Source organism: Cynocephalus volans, chromosome 5 (assembly GCF_027409185.1).
Source record: "Cynocephalus volans isolate mCynVol1 chromosome 5, mCynVol1.pri, whole genome shotgun sequence".
Taxonomy (NCBI): Eukaryota; Metazoa; Chordata; class Mammalia; order Dermoptera; family Cynocephalidae; genus Cynocephalus; species Cynocephalus volans.
In genome coordinates, this window is record NC_084464.1 from 138,965,941 (window position 1) to 138,985,447 (window position 19,507).

The window sequence follows — 19,507 nt, forward strand, 5'->3', positions numbered from 1 at the left end:
TAATTTTAAAAATCCCATGGATGTAAAGATGTATAACAAAGCAAATACAGCAAAATGTTAAGTAAAGAATCTTGGTGGTGGGCATATGGGTGTTCACGGTACAATTCTTTAAGCTTTCCTATATGCTTGAAATTCTCATAATAAAATGCTTGAAAAATAGCCCCAATAATTAAGGTCACCAAAAAACGACCTTTAACCCATTTACACTTTTAGTAACAAGGTTTAAAGTAAGGTGTATGTAATAAGTCACTGAAATTTTAAAAAAATTTTTATCGTTATCAAAGTTCAACATGTATGTAACTTCAAAGCATCAAATAGAACTATAAGGCTTGATACAAAAATATAGCGACCCTGCCCTGTTGTCCCTGCCATTTCCTACATGTAGAGGCAACTGCTTTTGTATTTATCACCTTAAATCATAAATAGCATGCATATATTGTTACTTACTGATTTTTCAGTTTTAGACATTATCTACCTACCTTCTACTATAGTACTCTATTCTACTAAAAAACTACTTACAAAATAATTTAGAATATAAAAAATATATTGATATACAGTAGAAATAACATCTATGTTTATCTGATAATTATTTTTAAGAAGTAATTTGTGATTATAATTTGTGTTCTAATGGCCAGTTCCAACTACATGGCTGCTATCCTGAGGCTTAGTCTATGTTTAAGTGTTTAAAAGTGATCTAACCACTGTTAAACTTATAGCTTGGTACAGAACTTATTAAACTTGATAAAAATCAAATGGGATAAACATAACGTATGCATAAACTAGCTTTTACTTCATGTATTTTGCTAGCAACAAGAAACAGCAAATATAGCTTACAGAATTTTAGTAGTTTACAAAGAGCTATTGGACCGGTATCACTTCTTTTCTAGAGTGAGAGAAGCTGGTTGTTGAAAGGCAATACTGAGTTCTCGTAGAACAGTCCTGAAGTGGTTACTCCAACAGTTTGTTTTTTAAGGCTCTAAAATCTACCTGCTGGAAACTCCTTTGAAACAACTCACATTACCCAACTAATGATATATATACCACACTTACCAAATATGAGAAAGTTCAAGAATAGGAAGCTTTGATTTTGTAAAAAACTCTTTAGCTGCAGATCCTGAAATATTAAAACAATGTGGTTTAATGTTATTTTGAACTCACAGATCCAAGAACAGAATGTGAGGTAACAGTCTTAAGACTTTTTTCACTGGGGAAAAAGGTAAACTTAATATATGAATATGTCATATTTTGGTCCCCAGTGATTATAAACTCTCTTTAGACAAATAATTTGAGAATTAGTTATCTTTTATAATTAAAATTTATGACCAATAAAACAATGTCTTTGAGATTACGAAATTGAGACTTTGTCGTGTCCCATCTAGAAGAACTTCTGTTTTTAACAACTCACCTGGAATAAATCCGTTTAGATCAGGCTGAATGGTTTTAAACTGATTTACATAATACTGTCTTTGTTCATCTGTTATTTTCCAAGGATCATCATAACTACTGGATTGCCTACGAATTTCATTGGCAGTTGTAGCTGATGCTACAGTTCGTACTGTTGTCTGGTCCTGTAATGAAACATTTTTTCCTCAGTACAGTATCTATCTATATGATTATATGGACCAAGATTGCTAGGTTACTTATCTTTGAAAGTAAAACTTGCTTTTTGTGGACATTTAAAATGTAAGAAGTCATCAGCAAACCAAATATTTGTTACAATCAGTTATTGAATATGTTTTTGCACAATGATTATATAAACGTATAGAATGATAGCAATTATGTAAGCAACAGAAAGTTATGAAAAATATGCTAAGAAAGCCAAGCAAATATATTTTCAGATGCAGAAAACTTTCTTTCGCTAGGGAATTAGAAACAGAAATAAAATCGGCCAAAATCTTTAGTGAAACTTCCAATGGTAACAGACTTGAAGAAAAGGCATGAGTTTTTGTTATTTTTTTTAAATAAGAGAGTGAACTTGCATTTATAAAATTTGCAACAGCAAAATATAAAAACAATGACTGCACCAATACTCTGAATGAAGCAAATAAAAATGCAATACCAATAAAATGTCACACCTGGACAGAAGCAGGATGCATGGTTAATAGAGTACTGGTTGGTGGAGTATCTGCAAAACTGACCCAGTTTTCTTGAGGTGGAGGTGGAGAATGCCCTGACCATACTGCATCACCAGCAGAAGAACCTAAAAGGAGAATAGATAAACATGCTGACTCACATTTGAAGAAAAAAATTAAGTAATCAGGTTTTTACTTAAAATTGTAACAAACTACTGTACACATGTTTTCTTTTCAACTCTAACTTTGAAGAAATGCAGCAATTTCCAAAATGGAATCTTTTCTGTTCAACTTAAAATTATACTTCGTTTAAATCTTTTCGATTGTTTTGTGTTTTCCTTGTCAATACTAAAACTTATATAACATATACTTAGTATTATGGGAAATACTCATTTTACCTTCAGAGACGCTGGTATCCATAAACTTTCATCTAAGCATCATAGATATAAGTAAATGCAATTACCACTTCTCAAAGCAATATATCTACTTACAAATTTTTATAGTTGGTTTTTGCTTCTATTTAACTTACAATTAAAAATCATCTTGGAGGCCACTCTTAAAAAAATGTTATTAAGTTTCCTTCAATTTACAACCTTAAACAATTGTAATTCTAAAGAATATCTAAATACCTGATTGTGCTTCACCAAAGGGAGACCAAAACGGCCCAGGTCCTGCAAGAGGCCTCTCACTATTCCCCCCACTGGGATGACGGTTGTGCTTCCTCCATGTGTGTGGAGATGTGGGTGGGGACTGCTGTGGTGAAACTACTGGGGATACAGGTTCCTAGAAAGAATATTATTTAGAAATTTTAATTTTAAAGAGACATTTTAATTATGAAGGTACCAATAAATTTTTTAGTGTAAGCATCCACATAGGACATCAACTGATAACATTTACATGCATGTCATTACCTGTGGATCTGCAGATGTACGAGGCTGAACCGTATCATGGCTTAAGGACCCCTTTTTCACTTGCCCCCTGCCAGGTGGTGGGGGAATCACACCAGAATAAGACCCTTGATTTTCAGAATCTGAAGAATATGAGGCTGCATGGCGAGACTCCTGTTCATTCTTTGAAGCAACAAATCTTGGCAGAGGAAGGTCCTTCACTGTTAATCACAAAAAAAACTATTACTTAAAAATAAAAAAGGACATACATATTAAAAACTGAAATAAGAAATGAATTAGATACCAGGATTTTTGCAAAAACTGACACAGACAGGTACAAATTGTCTATCACTACAAATTTAAATCATAATCTCCCTTAGATTGTTTAGGGAGACTCTTACCTAGAAAGAAGCAGTATAACCAAACTGTCCATCTAACGTGTGATAATAGCTATATCAAATGTCCACTACATGTCTAACCCAATATTTCATCTCATAACCACATCAGTCCTGCAAAACCTCTATAAATAGATAAGGAAACCGAGGTTCTGAGATGCCAACGTCACACTGAAAATAACTGACAGCCAGGATCTGAACCCAGGTCAATCAGACCCCAAAGCCTAAGCTGCTTCTACTCATACTGGGTCTCATAAGTGAGATTTTAGAGCTCTAAGTAAAACATAGCATATGTCACTAAATTTAAAGCTAGACTAAGTTAGACATTTTCATGGCAGAAATTCCTGAAAATTCCTTATTGTTCACCTACCAAGGACATGGTACAGGGTGTTCTACCTATCCACTTTAGTGTGGCTTATGACTCTCCTACAGCCAGATAGTCTACATTCAATTTTTAAAAATACAGGAGAAAGATGAAAGACAGAACTTCTCTGCAGGTCAATCATAACTCATACTTTCAGACTACAACATTATAGCTGCAGAATCCTTTTCAGAGGAAAGTATACTTCTCCCTCCATTACATGACTACCTTTTCTCTTTCGAACTTCTATATGAAAGAAGGAAACTACAAAGCTTATTCAGTATGTATGTAAAATAACAAAAAATTACCTGAAAAGAATGCAAACTTTCAACACTAGAAGAACGATGTGTGGCAAATCAGAGATCCACAATGAAAACCTCCAGCTGACCAATAAACTGAGATGATACTTAAAACTATTTATAAAAATTCTGATACTACAGAAATTTTCTCTTTCCCATTTCCTCTATGAAAACTGCAGAACCCTATGCATTTAAGCGCCTATCTTTGTAGAATTTCTATCTTCTTCCACATCAACAAGCCCCCAAATAATTGAAACATAAATTATCACAAGTGACATTTGTAAGGTGGTCAAATGTCTGTAACTACATTTTAGTCTGTCAAAATTCTATTACTGTCTCTATCAATCAGAAAGTTTTGGTTAACTGATACTTTCTATTTTCAAACGGAGCCTCCACAGCCCTCCCAAACAAACAAAAAACCCCCACAAAGTATAATGTTGCTTGTCTTGTATTCAAAAAAGAGAAAATAGGGAAGCTATGCGTGAAGATGATCACTACAATTCATTTACCTTGATAAAATTATTTACCTAAATTCTTTCTAAGCAATTTTTAGTGAATTAATTCTGAAATATTGCCATTTGCCCAGTATATACAATCATCAAATATGTATGTATTACATATTTTATGCCATAATGATATGATAGATTTTTAATATTCTCAAATGAGAAATGCAAGGTAGTGGGAATAAAGTCATGACACTTTACTCAAGGTCAAAAATGCCACTACAATATCAGAAAGACTCAAGAATTCTATTGACTTCATATCATTTATAATTAGAAGACTATTTTCATTTCAGTTACTGGTATATTCCGTACTTACCTGTATTTATACTTTCCACTCTTAAAGGGAAACCAGACTGGGCAACAGCTACAAGTTTTAAAGCAATGTAGAACTGACTTCTTCCAAAATAACCAAGTCTTTTTGCACCACAAAGCTCCATAATCTATAAAAGAACACAATGTTAACATTGAGACTTATGACAAAAAAATCTCCATTCAAAATAAGCAGGTATCCAACTTGTTTGTAACTTCTCCAAAATATAAATCTAATATACAGTATAATACTCTCAACTGGCAACCAGCTTCCTCAACTTTCAGGTTCATATGTATGAAAACAAAAATGCACTAACTTTATAATAAGAATGTTGTCATTCTATTTATCAAAATTCATGTGATGAGCAATTTTATATTATTAGAATAACTGTTTTTTCTTGAGTCATAGTTTTTTAGAAACAATGTACCATCCACTCTTCTTCATAAGCACTGTTCATACAAAAGGGCTATGTAACAAATAGATTATGCAGCCATTTAAAGTAATAGTCATAAAATGATTTAACAATGGAAAATGCTAATGACATATTAAGTGGGGAAAAAAAAAAGCAACACATAATTTCAACCACATAAACGCAAACTTGGAAACTGTATCAAAATCCTATCAGCTATTTTGTTAGATGAGATTAAGAGGATTCCTTTTTCCTCTTATTTTCCAAATTGCACTTAATGTGGCTACACTACTTTTCTTTAAAACTACAGAGATTTTTGTTTGCCCCCCTCCCCACTTTTTTTAAAGCATGAAAGCTTGCAAGGATCTACACTGATCATTCTGGTCATTCAACAAGAATTTCCAGACTGGATACTACAAGTAAATATCAGACTCGAAAAAGAGGATTTCAGGCTAGGACGTTAAATTGTAACTCCAAAAGCTGGAGTAGATTTCTACTATAAGATATCATAAATATATCTTAAAACAAGGTAAACGCTACGTATCCTTGTCGCATTTTCTCAAATAATATAAATTCTTGTAGAAAAGGAGCATATTTAGTCTATTTTCTTTTTCCCAAAACACTCGAAGATACTTGAGATGTTGTGGTATTAAGTCTGAAGAAAAGTATTTACAGAACTGCAAAAAAAGCACCTATCAATGGTTAAGCAATGTATCACAACAACAACCATTTGTTTACATGCACAAAAAAAGAAGTCACTTTTGCTGATTGATGAGCACTGGAAGAAGTTTCTATTTCTGCCACTAAGGGACATGTGCTTCTGAGGAAATTTAACACGGCAAAGAAGATAAAGAGGCAGGTTAACACCATTAAGGGAACTATGAGGAAAAGGAAGGTGAGAATTAACAAGGAAGGCCACACAGACTTGCAGACCATGAAGGCATTTTTTATTGTGACTATTGTCCTTTATCCATAACCCTTTCCTGCCCATCTCACACCTCTTAGCGAATCACTGCACATCTCAGATACACTTCTGTTTCTAAAACAAAGCATCTAAAATAAAATAAGCCAGGTAAATAAAGGAAGGCCCAAAAGGAGAACACAGTACTTTATATACAACTTATCCTTAAGTTTCAGGTGCCTCTGAACATTCAGGGGAGATATCCAGGGAAAGATCAGAAACAAGGAGGTAGTGTTCAAGAAAGGAGCCAGAATCTCACTGCTATTTTTATTTGTATTGATTAAAAGTTTTACGTTTCCTAGCCAATTGCATTTCTTTTCTTGTGAATTATCCAACTTGTCCTTACTGACTTTAAAATGGACTGTTTGTTAGTCTTCTTTATTTATTTTAAGAAGTTTTATTATGTTATGAATATTGATTTCCAAACTGTCATGGAACTAATTCATTCATTTAATAAATTTTAACTGAGCACCAATTATGTGTCAGACACTGAACCTACTCTATGTGCCTCCAACAGAAAGGAAATGCCCAGTCAGAGAGTGTGGCTTTGTTTGTGTGGGGTGGGAGTGGGGGCGGTGGAGTAGCAGCAGATAAAGCTGAAGACTTAGGCAGAAGCCAGATCATACAGCACATACTGTCTCCCAGTTTATCTGTTTTTCAAAAAAGCTGTTTTGGTAGTTCAGAATTTTACTATTTTTACACAAATTCATCATTTTTCTCTCTTTATGGCTTACGGGTTTGCCTTATTTAGAAAGGTCTTTATAAATGTTTTCTTATAGAATCTGTACTATTAATATTGAAAAGTCTGGCCAAACTGTAATTATTTTGGAATGAAAAGCAAGTTAGGAATTTTCTCAATCCTCTTCAATAGTTAACTATTTATTGAAAAACTCATCTTTTCTCCAATAACTTGAAATGCCACTTAAATATTATGTTACGCGGTTCTGTAAAGCTATTCCTGGGCATGTAACATACTGTTTTAATTACTTTAGCTCTATAACATTTAAATACCTGATTAGTCCAGCCTTCAATTCTTTTTTCCTTGTTTAGAATTTTCTGGACTATTCTCATATACTTATTCTTCCAAATAATCTTTAGAACCATTTGTCAGAATAAGCTGAGATTTTACTTGGGATGGCAATTTATAGTCTTGTTCCAAACTTTAACAAGATCATTTCTAGAGTTTTATCATTAAGCATGATATTGGCTAACACTCTGCAACACCTTTCTTAGGAAACTATTCAGCTAGTTCCACTCTTCTAAGAGTTTTATTTTTGTTTTTATATTTTTTAAAACCACAAGTGGATGTTAATTCTATCATGTGCTTTTTGAGCAGAAAATGAGAAGATTATAATTTTTCTCTTTGGTCTATTAATATTAATAAGAATATTAATAGATTTCCTACTATCAAACCATCCTTTGATTCCTGGAATGAATTCCATTTAGTCCCAGTGTATTACTTCTTCAAATAATATTTATAAGAATTTAACCACAATCTTAAAACAAGCTTTTTAGAGAAATACAATCTTTGTCAGATTTTGTTACTGGTGTTATGATGGCTTTGTAAACAGAACTAGCAACCTTTACTTTTTTCTCTCTGCTCTGAAATAGTTTAAATAGGTTGGAATTATATGTTTCAAGAAGATTTGAAAGAATTCACCTATGATATGGGCTGGGTAATAGCTCTGATATCTGTCCCAGTTTCTTTCATGTTATTTGAAATAAACTAGGTTTTCTACCTCTAAAATAGTGGATAGTTTCCTAGAGAATCATTTATGACCTCCAAATTTTGAAATGTATTATTTCAGTGTCATTTAAAGGAGTCTCATTCTTGTAATTTCTTCTCTATGATAATTTCCTCTTAATCTTAACTCTGCATATCTGTGTGCATGCTCACTCTTTCTCTAGTACAGGTCCCTGACCATCAGGACCACTTGAAGCACTTGTTAGGCTACAGATTCTCAGACTTCTTCCTTTACATTTCTAACTCACCTAGGAAACCCACATCCAGTTAGCAGTTGTTGGTATACTACTGATAGCTACTGAAAACTATTTTTATTTTCTTCACATTATAAAATTTATATGCTCATGGTAAAACAAATAAAATGGTACTTAAGGATGTAGAATTAAAGTTCCTACAGTTCCCATGAGAAGTAACAATTTCTTTCATATGTTCTTCCAATCTTTTCCTACATGTACAGAAACGCACAAGCATACATGTAATACATGCATTTTACACAAATAGGGCCATATTGTATATGCTTTTTTCATACAATATTACTCAAAGATATCTCTATATGTGCATACATAGGTCTCTCATTTTTTTTTAAATATATAATTCCATTTTATGGATGTACCTATCACAAATTAACTAATCCTCTACTGATGGACTTTTAGGTTTCTCCAGTTTTCAACAAACAATACCATAAACATTTTTGTGCATGTATCTTTGTGCACTTACACAACTGTAGGACAAATTCCTAGGAATGGAATATGCTTTAAAATATAACATAGTCAAGTAGTAAAAACTTTGAGGGACTGTAACATCTTACTGACTGGCACAGAATCCTGGCTGTGGTCTGAGACGAGAGGGAGACCAATGTTTTCATTAACTTTACTGGCTCCACAAAGGAATAACAGCCCTAGATAAGTAAGTATTGACTTCTTTTATAAATGTTCTGTGCCACAATATTTACCAAAAAGCAACTAACTTACTTCTAGGAAAAAAGCGTAAACTAGACTAGTTCACTGCACAGATCAATGTGGCTTTATATCATTCATACAGTACCTGAGCAAGTTACATAACTTTATGTGCCTCCGTTTCCTCTTATAAACACTGAGGAAAATAATATACTACCTCATTTGGTTGCTGTGAGGATTCAATAAAACTATACTTCATAAAGCACTTCAACAGTGTCTGGCCTACAAATATCATTATTATTACTTTTCATTTAGTACCCTGATCACAGTGGACTTTACATAGTTAGGACTTTAGAGACTAAGTCATTCTTGAAAACTACATTTTCTTAAGAGCTTGAGCGTTAAAGCCTTTAAGCACTAACATGGGTTTTATTAAGATGTCTGATGAAAAGGCTTTTAAAATATAGGATGCTCTCACACCCTCATAATTTTGAACTTCTGGCTTTTGACAATACACTGAACACAGAAATCTATATCCTGTTCCTTCAGTAATCTTATTAAAATGACAGTAAGGGAATAACCCTCCAAAAATAAATAATAGAGAAGGGAAACAGTTAGTTGATAGGACATTTCAATAAATTTTAACAATCAGAAAACAGATGAAGTGGTGACTAATGAAGTAGTGTGGAAAAAGTAAGCACTAAGAATACCCATGGAGAAGAACCAACCTGCCCTGCAATATCTAAAGACTCACCTAGAAATTCCTAAAAACATTACTATGGTACCAAGGCATGACCAAGGGTGGGAATGGGACATAAAAATTCCCCTATCTCTACTGTTGCTCACAGATACTAATAACCAGACTTTATGCTCCAAGACAAACAAAAATCCTGGAAGGTATACTTCTAAAGAATGAAATGTTGGGAAGAACTAAGACAGCTGGTGTAGGTAGGGGCAATTGCCCCACTAAAAGACCTTTGTTTCCAGCATTTACTAATCCCAGTTAAGAGTGAGCATCTGACCCACTTCTCCTAAAGTAAGGAAGTCTTCTGAGAAGCTACATCCAGATACACAGAGCTTAGTCAGTTTTTCTATTGCTTCCTCATTTTTTTATTTTTCAGCACTTGTGCCCAAGATGTGGTAAGCAAAACAATGCTATCAGCATGCCCACCACCTCAAATTGCAATTATTCCCCCTGTCCCCCACCCGACTTCTCCCCAATCCATCCCCCGGCAACTCAACTCCAGGTCTGTTCTTTCCCTCTGCAAGTTCAACACACCACTATTTATTTGCTTCCTCCGTTAATATGAACCGGGTACCAAAGATCAACAAGCAACTGACGAAAGCCTATAAACTGGAAGAAAAGTGCCAAATTTACAAACAAAACTCTCTGAGGGGACGAGAGAGTTCAAGGAAAAAAGAGCATTTAAAAATATTCTAGTGAGTATCCTCTGGCAGATTTAAGACAATACTCCATCCATAAAACAAGAATAGGATATGATGAAAAAGGAACAATCAAAGAATAAGATGTCCTGAAATATACAACCTTCAATAGAAATACTAGAAGGTAAAATAGAGAAAAATCTCTCCAGAAGTAGGAAGAAAGGTGAATTGGAAAAATATTAGAGAAAAGGAACAAAGAGGATTAATTTAGAAGAACCAAATTTCTATTAAAAGTAGGTCTACAAAGAATACAGAGAAAACAGAAGAATAAATAATTAAAGAAAAGATTTTGCCCAAAGCTAAAGGACACAAGTTTTCAGATTGCAAAGATGTACTGAGTGCTCAACACAATGGGAAAAAAGTTCCTAAACACATTACTATGCGATTTCAGAACAAGGATAAAACAAAGATCGTAAAAGTATCCTGAACATGTGTGGGAGAAAGATGGTAGAGACGTACTGATAACCTAAGAACCATCAGATGGACTGGAATCAGACTTCTTATCAGTAACGCTGCTTATCAGAAAACAACAAAGTAACATCTGCAAGGTTCTAAGGAAAAAAAAAGTTCAACCTAGAATTCTTAGATCCAAACTAACGTCAAGATGGCAGAAATAATGAACACTTCTATACATGCAGAAACCTTAAATAAAAAGTTACTTCCTATGAATCCACTCTTGGGAAAATATTTGAGGATGTCATTCAGCAAAGTTTGGAGACACAGCATCCAGGAAATAGTAGACACACCCCAAGAATGTAGAGAAAGTAGCAGAATGTCCACTATGCTACTGGCCTAGACGGCAACCAGTCCAGAGTAGAGTAAAATGACAGAAGGCTCCAGAAGGAAGCTTTCAAGAAAAACAGAACTCATCAGATATGAGGGCCAACAATGCAAAAAAAAGGAAAGATAATTGAGAAACTCAAAGGGGGAAAAGCTGTAATCATAGTATAACAATGAACACTTGAATGGGCAGTAAAAATATTTATACAATCATAATGTAATGCTTTATTTTCAACTTCAAGATTCAAACTAAAGTCAAAATATATTGAACAATTAATAATTATGGCTACAGAGCAATATGCAAATGTTGCCAATATTAAATATATAAAAGTATAGCTAATTAAGTGGAAAGGGAGGATAAGAAAGGTGAAGGGAAAAGGAACTGGCTCATTCTCAACTTAAGAAAATAGTACAAGAAATAAGCAAATAAAGTTTCAAAGATGACAGATAAACTAAAAACAACATAAAATTTAGGGGAAGGAAGGAATAGAGTGAAGTAACTTGAATGAAATCCTAATTTGCTGCTAAAATTGATAAACCAAAAAAAAAAAGTGGGTTTTTAAAAAACATATGGAAGTAATCATTGAAAAAATACTTTAATAAGCTCAAAATGGATTCTGTAGGAAACTACTAAGTACAGGAAAGGCAGGAGGGAGGAAACTTGCTTTTTATTATAAGCTCTTGCAAACTATTTAATTTTTTAAAATCATGAGCAGAAATTATTTTGATTAAAACCAAAAGCATATACCTTTAAAAGGTATACTAAACACAGATTCATATATACTTATTTTTGACAATGCAGATTTTGGAAACGTATTAGTACACTGTACAGTCATGTGCCATATAACAACATTTTGGTCAATGAAAGACTGCATATACGAGGGTAGCTATACTATATAGCCTAGGTGTGTAGTAGGCTATACCATGTAGGTTTGTGTAAGCATAGTCTATGAAGTTTGCACAAAGACCATGCATTTGTCAGAACATATCCCTGACCTTTAGTGATACGGGACTGTCCTATATTGCAAGTGAATTCAGCGCCTTTAAGAAAAAGTAAAATGTCGTTCTTTCACATAATGGAATAACACTATTAACAGAGTTTTTGTTTTGTCTTGTTCTTTGTAATAATTTGTGACTTCCTTTGTTGCCAAGCTATCATTTTTTGCTCTATTGGCAGTCTCTAATTGTTGCCCTTCTGCTTTGTACACCATGGGCTTAGAAAACAGAAGTTTTAAAAACTGTGTAAAACAAGAATAAATGGTTCTCTAATAATGACCCAAAGAACTCTTCGATTAGCATCATATTTTACGTCTGATATACAATACTGGGGACAGGGTTGTGGTGGATTAACATTTATTGAGCAAACACAATGATAAGCACAGTGCTAAATTTCAAGGTGTTCCCATCTAATCCTTAAAAATAATGGAGTAGAATTGGTATTATCATTTTACAGACAAGAAATAGAATCAGACCAGCAAAGTAACTTGCCTAAAGCCAGATGGCCCAACAAAGGCAGGGTTATAATTCAAATTTATGCCTTTCTTCTTCCCCATAACATGCTCTACATGGTCCTTTTCCCAGGATAATATCAGCTTCCACAGTGCCCAGTATACAGTGACAACAAAAGAGTAAACACATAAGAAGGCTCTCTATTCCTATGCTCATAACATGATGGTGCAGATCTAAGAATAAAGGTGTAAGGAAGTTACTTCTTTTGCAAGGTGAGAAAACACCAAAGTAGAGCAGATGCCCAATTACATGTATGAGCTTGAATCCATGAGCTGAATCGCAGAACATAGTAACTCACACAAGAGAATAAGGAATATACTGAAACCACATAATACTGAGATAGAATCATCCTAGTAAGCTGTCAACATTCTCTCCAAAATTAAATTTTATGAATAAGTTTAATATCACAAAATACAGTAGAAGGTAAGATCCTCCCTTTTCAGCCATTATCACATTAAAAATGAAACAGTGACTACTGCTTTCAGTTTTATAAAAATTCTTCAGTTCTAGTGGGACTGGGTCAGTGCACATGCTGACTATCTCTCTGATAGCAATGGCAAGCCAGTCACTGGAACTTCTATTGTTCTAACTTGTTAGACTACTCCCTAAAACTCTGTGACTCACCAGCTTTAGTAACATGGGAATACCTGCAATGGAAATTCACATCTACTACAAAGTAAGGAACATTAAATATTGGGAAGGAGTCAAGCACTTGGTGGCAGATAAAAGTTTTCTAAAATTCTAATTTTCACCAGAAAGCTTAAATTTTATCCTTAGCAACAAACAGCATCAGCTGTTTTCCTTGAAGTGACAGGCACACTTATATTTTCAAGAAAATAGCTGCCCAATACCCAAGTCAGCTATTTTTTCCAGAAAAATGGTTTTCCATGGGAAATAAAAAAGGTTAGTTTAGCTCACAACTCAAATAGCATAAGTACCTTTCCTCAAGACAATCAGCATACTTCACTATGAAGCAGAAGTCCTTTATGCCTACTTACCATTTGACCACACAAAATATTAAAAAGATGTATGCTTAGGGTAAAGATTTAATAAAATTAGTAATTTTTACAGCTAAAAAGGATATTTTTAAGTGAAACTGGCCTCTTTCCTTCATGGCAGTACAGAATACAATACTAGTACAGTTTGGTGGTACTGCCTTGATTTGTGCTTAGGAACCAGCAGTTTTATCCACCACAACGTTTACACCGTCAATCCGAGTGTCAACACGGTAATAAAAAAGGCAAATAATGTCTTACTGTTGTTATGAAAATAATTTTGACCTCACAGAACAGGGATCCACAGACCACACTTTGAGAAATGCTATTATAGAGGGCACCCTCTTCTTTTACAGAATGAAAATAGAGTACAGCATACAAGGAACTGTTGCTTTGATGCTAGAGTACTCCTCCCTTAGAGCAGCTACTGAAAACACAATGTCTTTGGGTGCAAGCAAGTAACATAAATTAGTGAAACAGGCAAGATGAGGAAAGTAGTGAACTAAAGAGCGAAGTTGTAAAGGGAGCAGCTGCTATTCAGCTCTAGCTGACTACTGCTATAGAAGCATACTTGCCCAATGATGACACCTTCAAATTTTTCTAAAGCTGGTATCTGGAAAATTCTATGATATGTTCGATTTTCACATGCTAACGTAGACTCAAAATAATTTTTTAAAATGTGCAGACCAAGCAAAACATTTGGGCCACCTTATCTGCACAATGTGTCCCAGAGATGTGTCCTATAACTATTTCCGGGAAAATGGCAATAAAACAAATGGCAAAGCTGCAGTAATGTCCTCTTATGTCCTCTAGTAAGTAGGTAAGGGCAGAATAAGGAAAGAAGGTGAGATCAAGTTTCATGAAAGATAATCACATATACAGGCATTATTATATATTAACCTGTCCTTATATTATGGTCCTAGAAAGTTTTCAGCTGCTTAAGATTCTGAACACCCAGAAAAAAGTTATTCTTCGGCCATCAATGAATTATTACATAAGAGCTTTATATAATATCTTATTATCTGGCAAACAGACTCAAGGTCAACTGAATAGTAACCAAGGGAAATTAATTTCTAAAATAATACATTATTTCGTCCTTCACTGGTGTGCCAGGTACAGTCCTTAAATACACATTCCAATAGTATAAATTCTAAAATAACTCTTCCCTTTTTTCTTCAGTAAGTCAAGGTTGCTCCTGCTTCAGGACCTTTGCACTTGCTGTATGTTTCCCCCTCAGACCTTTGTTTAGTTAGCTTCAGGTAATTCAGGTCTCAGATCAAATGTCATTATCTCAGAGGTCTTCCTTGAGAACCATACTGGTTAACTCATTTATTGTCAGTATATCCCAAAAGAATAAGATGCAGAACAGGTAAGGCCTCTTAAATACCCAGCACCTAGAACAACTCCTGATGTGCAGTGTCAATATTTGTTGGCTGGAAGAACAAATGTATGACATGTTATTTATGAATCAGCTCTGCTGCATTCTCTCCACTCCTACACACAGACAACCAGATTAATAGTCCTAAAGTGTAGCTCCAAATAATTTTACTACATTTTAAAGAACAAACTTCTGGGTCTAGCATTCAAAACTCTCCATAATATAACCCCAGCCTTGCTTCCCAATCTTACTTTGGCCAATCTAGTGGGCTTTCCTACCTCTATACTTTTGCTTTTCTCTCTCATGAGATCATGCTGTCACCTATGTTTGCCTATTAAAATTACACCCTTCCTTCATGGCCCACCTTAAAACCGTCCTTCTTCCCATAACATCTTCTATCTGTCCTGCTCCACAACCAAATGATCTTTTCTTTCTTTGTACTAGTACTCCAACTTCTACCGTTTGAGTTACTTGAATTATCTGTGTAATTATGTTAACTACACCACACACTCCCTACTCCTCTCCCCTCCACTAAACTCCCTGGGGCAGAGACTATGGTTTAATCACACTGAATCCACTGCAAGGTCTGGCACTATTCTTTGCACATGGTAGGCACTTAATGTCTGTTGAAGGGAATCACTTCCTCATGGTGCACATGCCCTCCTGATTTACCAAATTCATTCTGTTAGAGATTTCTAACTTTGAATGATCATTTCCACCATTTCTTCAAAGATTTTATAATAATAAACATTTATTCAAACATTTTATAATAATAAACATTGTTTGCTTTTCCAAGTTAGTTTGGATTACACGATTCATAAACACTTTTATGTCATCTTCAGTACTGTGGTACATTGTTGCTAAGGAAAAAAACTTAATGGCAAAGAGGACAGGGGCATACACTGAAAGCCCAGATATTCCAAATCTTTTCTGCTGTCAACATGGAATATGTTTAGCTTTGTGAACACACTAACTCTAATACTTTCCTTTGTTACAAAAAACAATTTCATTTAAATACTTAGCACAATCCTTAGCACAAACCTATATCCATTATTGCATTCATGATCCATGTCTGCATTCCTAAAATGACTTTTGCTAATAACCCTTGGTGGTTAACTCCACTGCCAATTTACTCCTAAACTCAGGTCTAAAGTGAAATGCACTCTTACCAACCCTTTTGAGATCCTTATTAGTTGTACTAGAGCAAGTATCTTACTTCGCTTTCACTAGTTTTCTTATCCAAAACCTTCAATTGCTTATTGCTTTGCTTACACAACTCAAATGATATTTGATTTCAAATCTGCAGGTCAAGACTACATTGATTTTTTACTTTCTCCTGCTTGGATTTTATCTTAACACTTACGTAAATAAATAGACATTCTCTTAGTTTTTAAAATTCCTTTCACTCAAATCCTTATCTATAACTTTCATTTTACATTTCAACCACTTTCCAACCTCAGTGAGGATAAGATCTCCAAGTCTTTCCCCAACAGTAGTATGTCCTTAGGTAACATAAATTGTCTACATGTTGTGGTGTTGGCATATGAGGCACGCTGTTTTATAGAACATCTCAAAAATAAGAAATATATAAAGTTTGTCCAGGAAGAATTACTATAGCTAAATAGCAATATCAGACTGTTCTTGAGCCATTACTATATATCAGGTACTAAAATATAGAAATGTTAGAAACACAAACACAAAAAAGGGATGTGAGGTAATGCATATGTTAATTAGCTCGATTTAGCCATTCCAGAATGTATACATATTTCAAAACAACATGTTGTACACAATAAATATATACAATTTTATTAATCAATTTAAAAAATAAAAAATAAAAATGAACAGGAAAAAAATGAAATATTAGGTAAGTACCAGGTAAGTATTAATTTCCTTTCTACACAAGTATTTGTATGGCAATATTAAAAAGGTATATTTCTGAATACAAAGAAAAACAACAATTGTCTTCTATAACTTTTCAACAGAGAATATTCAAATACATTATACATATTCTTTTTCCCCAACTAATAATATCATAGAAGTTCATCAAAAGAACTCATCATTACAATATAATTACTGCTATAGGGCCTAGAAGTTTAATATTTGAAAGGCAGAGTTTATTCTAATAGCTAAGGAAAAAAACCACAAAGAATGTGTTGAGTCAAATAATCAACATAAAAGAGGGTTGAGGCAGGTAATAAAAGTTTATGTAGTTCTTAACTTGATCTTCTGGATAGTACAGGTAGTTAAAAAGATTCTCCTTAGCAATATCTGACTCCTAGTTCTTTTCTTATAAATCCTATGTGCTTTAGGCAATGTAACTCCTATTGACAGTCTACTATGATAAGAGTAGGACATATAGACCATTAAATATTTTACTGCTTATAATCATGTTATGTGAAATCAGCCAGGCACAGGAAGAGAAATACCGCATATATCCTCACTCATAAGTGGGGACTAAAAAAAATAAATAAATAAAAAATAAAAAAAATTAAAAAAAAATAAAAAAAAGAAAAAAGAAAGAAAGAAAGATAAAAAATCTCTGAACTTTCAAAAGGAGAGAAGAGAACGGAAGTTACCAGAGGTGGGAAAGGGGGAGAGGGAGGGGAGGTAAGGGGAGAATTGTTAAAGGGCCACAAAAAACAATTACATTGTATCATGCTGAATATACTAATTACCCTGATATAAGCATCACATGCTGCACGCGGGTAATGATATTCAAATCTGTACCCCACAGATATGTACAATCAACTATGTTACAATTAAAAAAATTTTTTTTTACTGTTTATAATCAGTATCACAGTCTTTTGTTATCTAAACAAATACAACACTTCTGAGAACCTCAAACATAGGACTCTGATGTGAAAAATGATATGACTACCTCTAAGGTTTATTAGTAGTTCAATATACGTCCCAAATTCCTAATTAAAATAATTCTTTGTATTATCTATATTAACAACAATGACAAAGAAAACTTTAATAAAAAGAAACTGAAATATAGACTACAGGTAAAAAAAGAGAAAAATCACAAAAATGCAAAAGTGGTGTGAAAAAATAGTACAAGCCATCTAAAACTTAAGTTTAAAATAGTATTATTTGCCTTTAGAAAATACTATTAAAATATGGGGATAGTCCAGTAATATAAATTCAATCAGTAACATATACTTAAGAGTGACCATGAAATTTACATCCAAACTGGGACATCTATAAGAGTGAATAAGGACACTATCATTATGCCTGGACAAGAAACATAAGCCAGGATTGTCTTAAGCAAACCTGGACTTATAATTGCCCTTCTAAAACTCCATTAAAGATAAACGATCCCATTTAACCAATAAAGTGCATAAGGTAACATGAAAAGTCAATACTTGCAACCTGTTCCCTTACAACATTAATGTTTTGCTTAAGGAGTACTATTTTTCAGGAACCAGTTACTAGTAATGAAGTACATCTGTTCTCCTACTACTCCAGACCCACAACAACTCTGCATTAACCAAAATTTGAAAAATAATAGAGTTTTTAATAAAATATTTAAACACAGTGGCCAGATATCATTCTAAGCAGTTTATAGCTCATTTATTCTTTATAAGAGCCCAAGAAGACAGGGACTTTTATTCCTATTTTACCTATGAGAAAACTGAAGTACAGAGACGTTAAGTAACCCCCCCCCCCCGCAACATGGTCACAGTAAGTGGTAAAGTTGAAGATTCCAGAGTGTGTTCTTACCTACTGCAGCATGTTGCCACTATTGCTCCTCCAGTGGGAGAACTGGGAGCCCACATTTTTTCCTAAGCGCACAGAATAGAGTAGAGCTCTTCAGTGTCTGCAGTCAGCAAGTACTTTGCAGTCAACAAGGAGAATCAAGCTTAAACAGCATTAAGCACCTATGACATAATTTCTGGTATATATTTGTTATCAGTGGTCAGGCATGTGCAAACATGGGCCTGGGAAATTTCTTATGATAAAGGGAAACCCATTAATTTCATTGTTAGGAAATTGCACTAACCTGTACTATGGGTTATTACAGGATGAGGAAGATGACAAAAAAGATGATTACTATGATAAAAACTAACATTGTGTGTATACAATGTGTCAGGACTGTTCCGAGACCAGTACCATATTAACTAATCTAATCATTTTAACAACCCTATGAGGTAGTTATTACTGTTTTATAGATGAGAAAACTGACCCTCTGGTAACTTGCTCAAGGACACACAGCAAGTAACAAAACTTGGATTGAAACCCATGCTCTTAAGCACTATGTTACTTTACAAGGGGTCCTATTTGCCCAGTGGTACATTCACATAATAAGCTGTATTATAACAGAGTTCTACTATATTATATCATAAAACAAAAGTTGTTAAGTTTTTGATGGGTAGGCCTCATAACCAAGGTTTGACAGGTGTTTGCTATGTGAATATAGGTGTCATGTATCTCAAGTTTCCTCCTAAAAAAAAATGAAAGGGTTGGATTCTAAGATCCCTTCTAGTGCTAATATTATTTCTCTGAATGCAAATTTTATATCGTCTATAGCCACAATACAAACTATCCTCTGAAAACATCTAATC

At 34.0% G+C, this 19,507-nt stretch overlaps 1 protein-coding gene across 5 annotated transcripts in view; it reads right to left on the reverse strand.

The window, feature by feature from the left end:
• The window catches only part of REPS1 (RALBP1 associated Eps domain containing 1), a 73,681-nt gene that overhangs the window by 33,359 nt on the left and 20,815 nt on the right, over positions 1–19,507 (reverse strand). For 4 of the 5 annotated variants that reach the window (XM_063096521.1, XM_063096520.1, XM_063096518.1 and 1 more), the window contains exons 2-7: positions 4,834–4,957; positions 2,984–3,180; positions 2,702–2,855; positions 2,076–2,200; positions 1,406–1,568; positions 1,051–1,114 (exon numbers count right to left, since the gene is read on the reverse strand). In XM_063096521.1, the coding sequence (XP_062952591.1) occupies positions 1,051–1,114; positions 1,406–1,568; positions 2,076–2,200; positions 2,702–2,855; positions 2,984–3,180; positions 4,834–4,957 (827 nt within the window). The remainder of the gene's footprint in view (positions 1–1,050; positions 1,115–1,405; positions 1,569–2,075; positions 2,201–2,701; positions 2,856–2,983; positions 3,181–4,833; positions 4,958–19,507) is intronic. The other variant, XM_063096519.1, reaches the window with a different exon arrangement.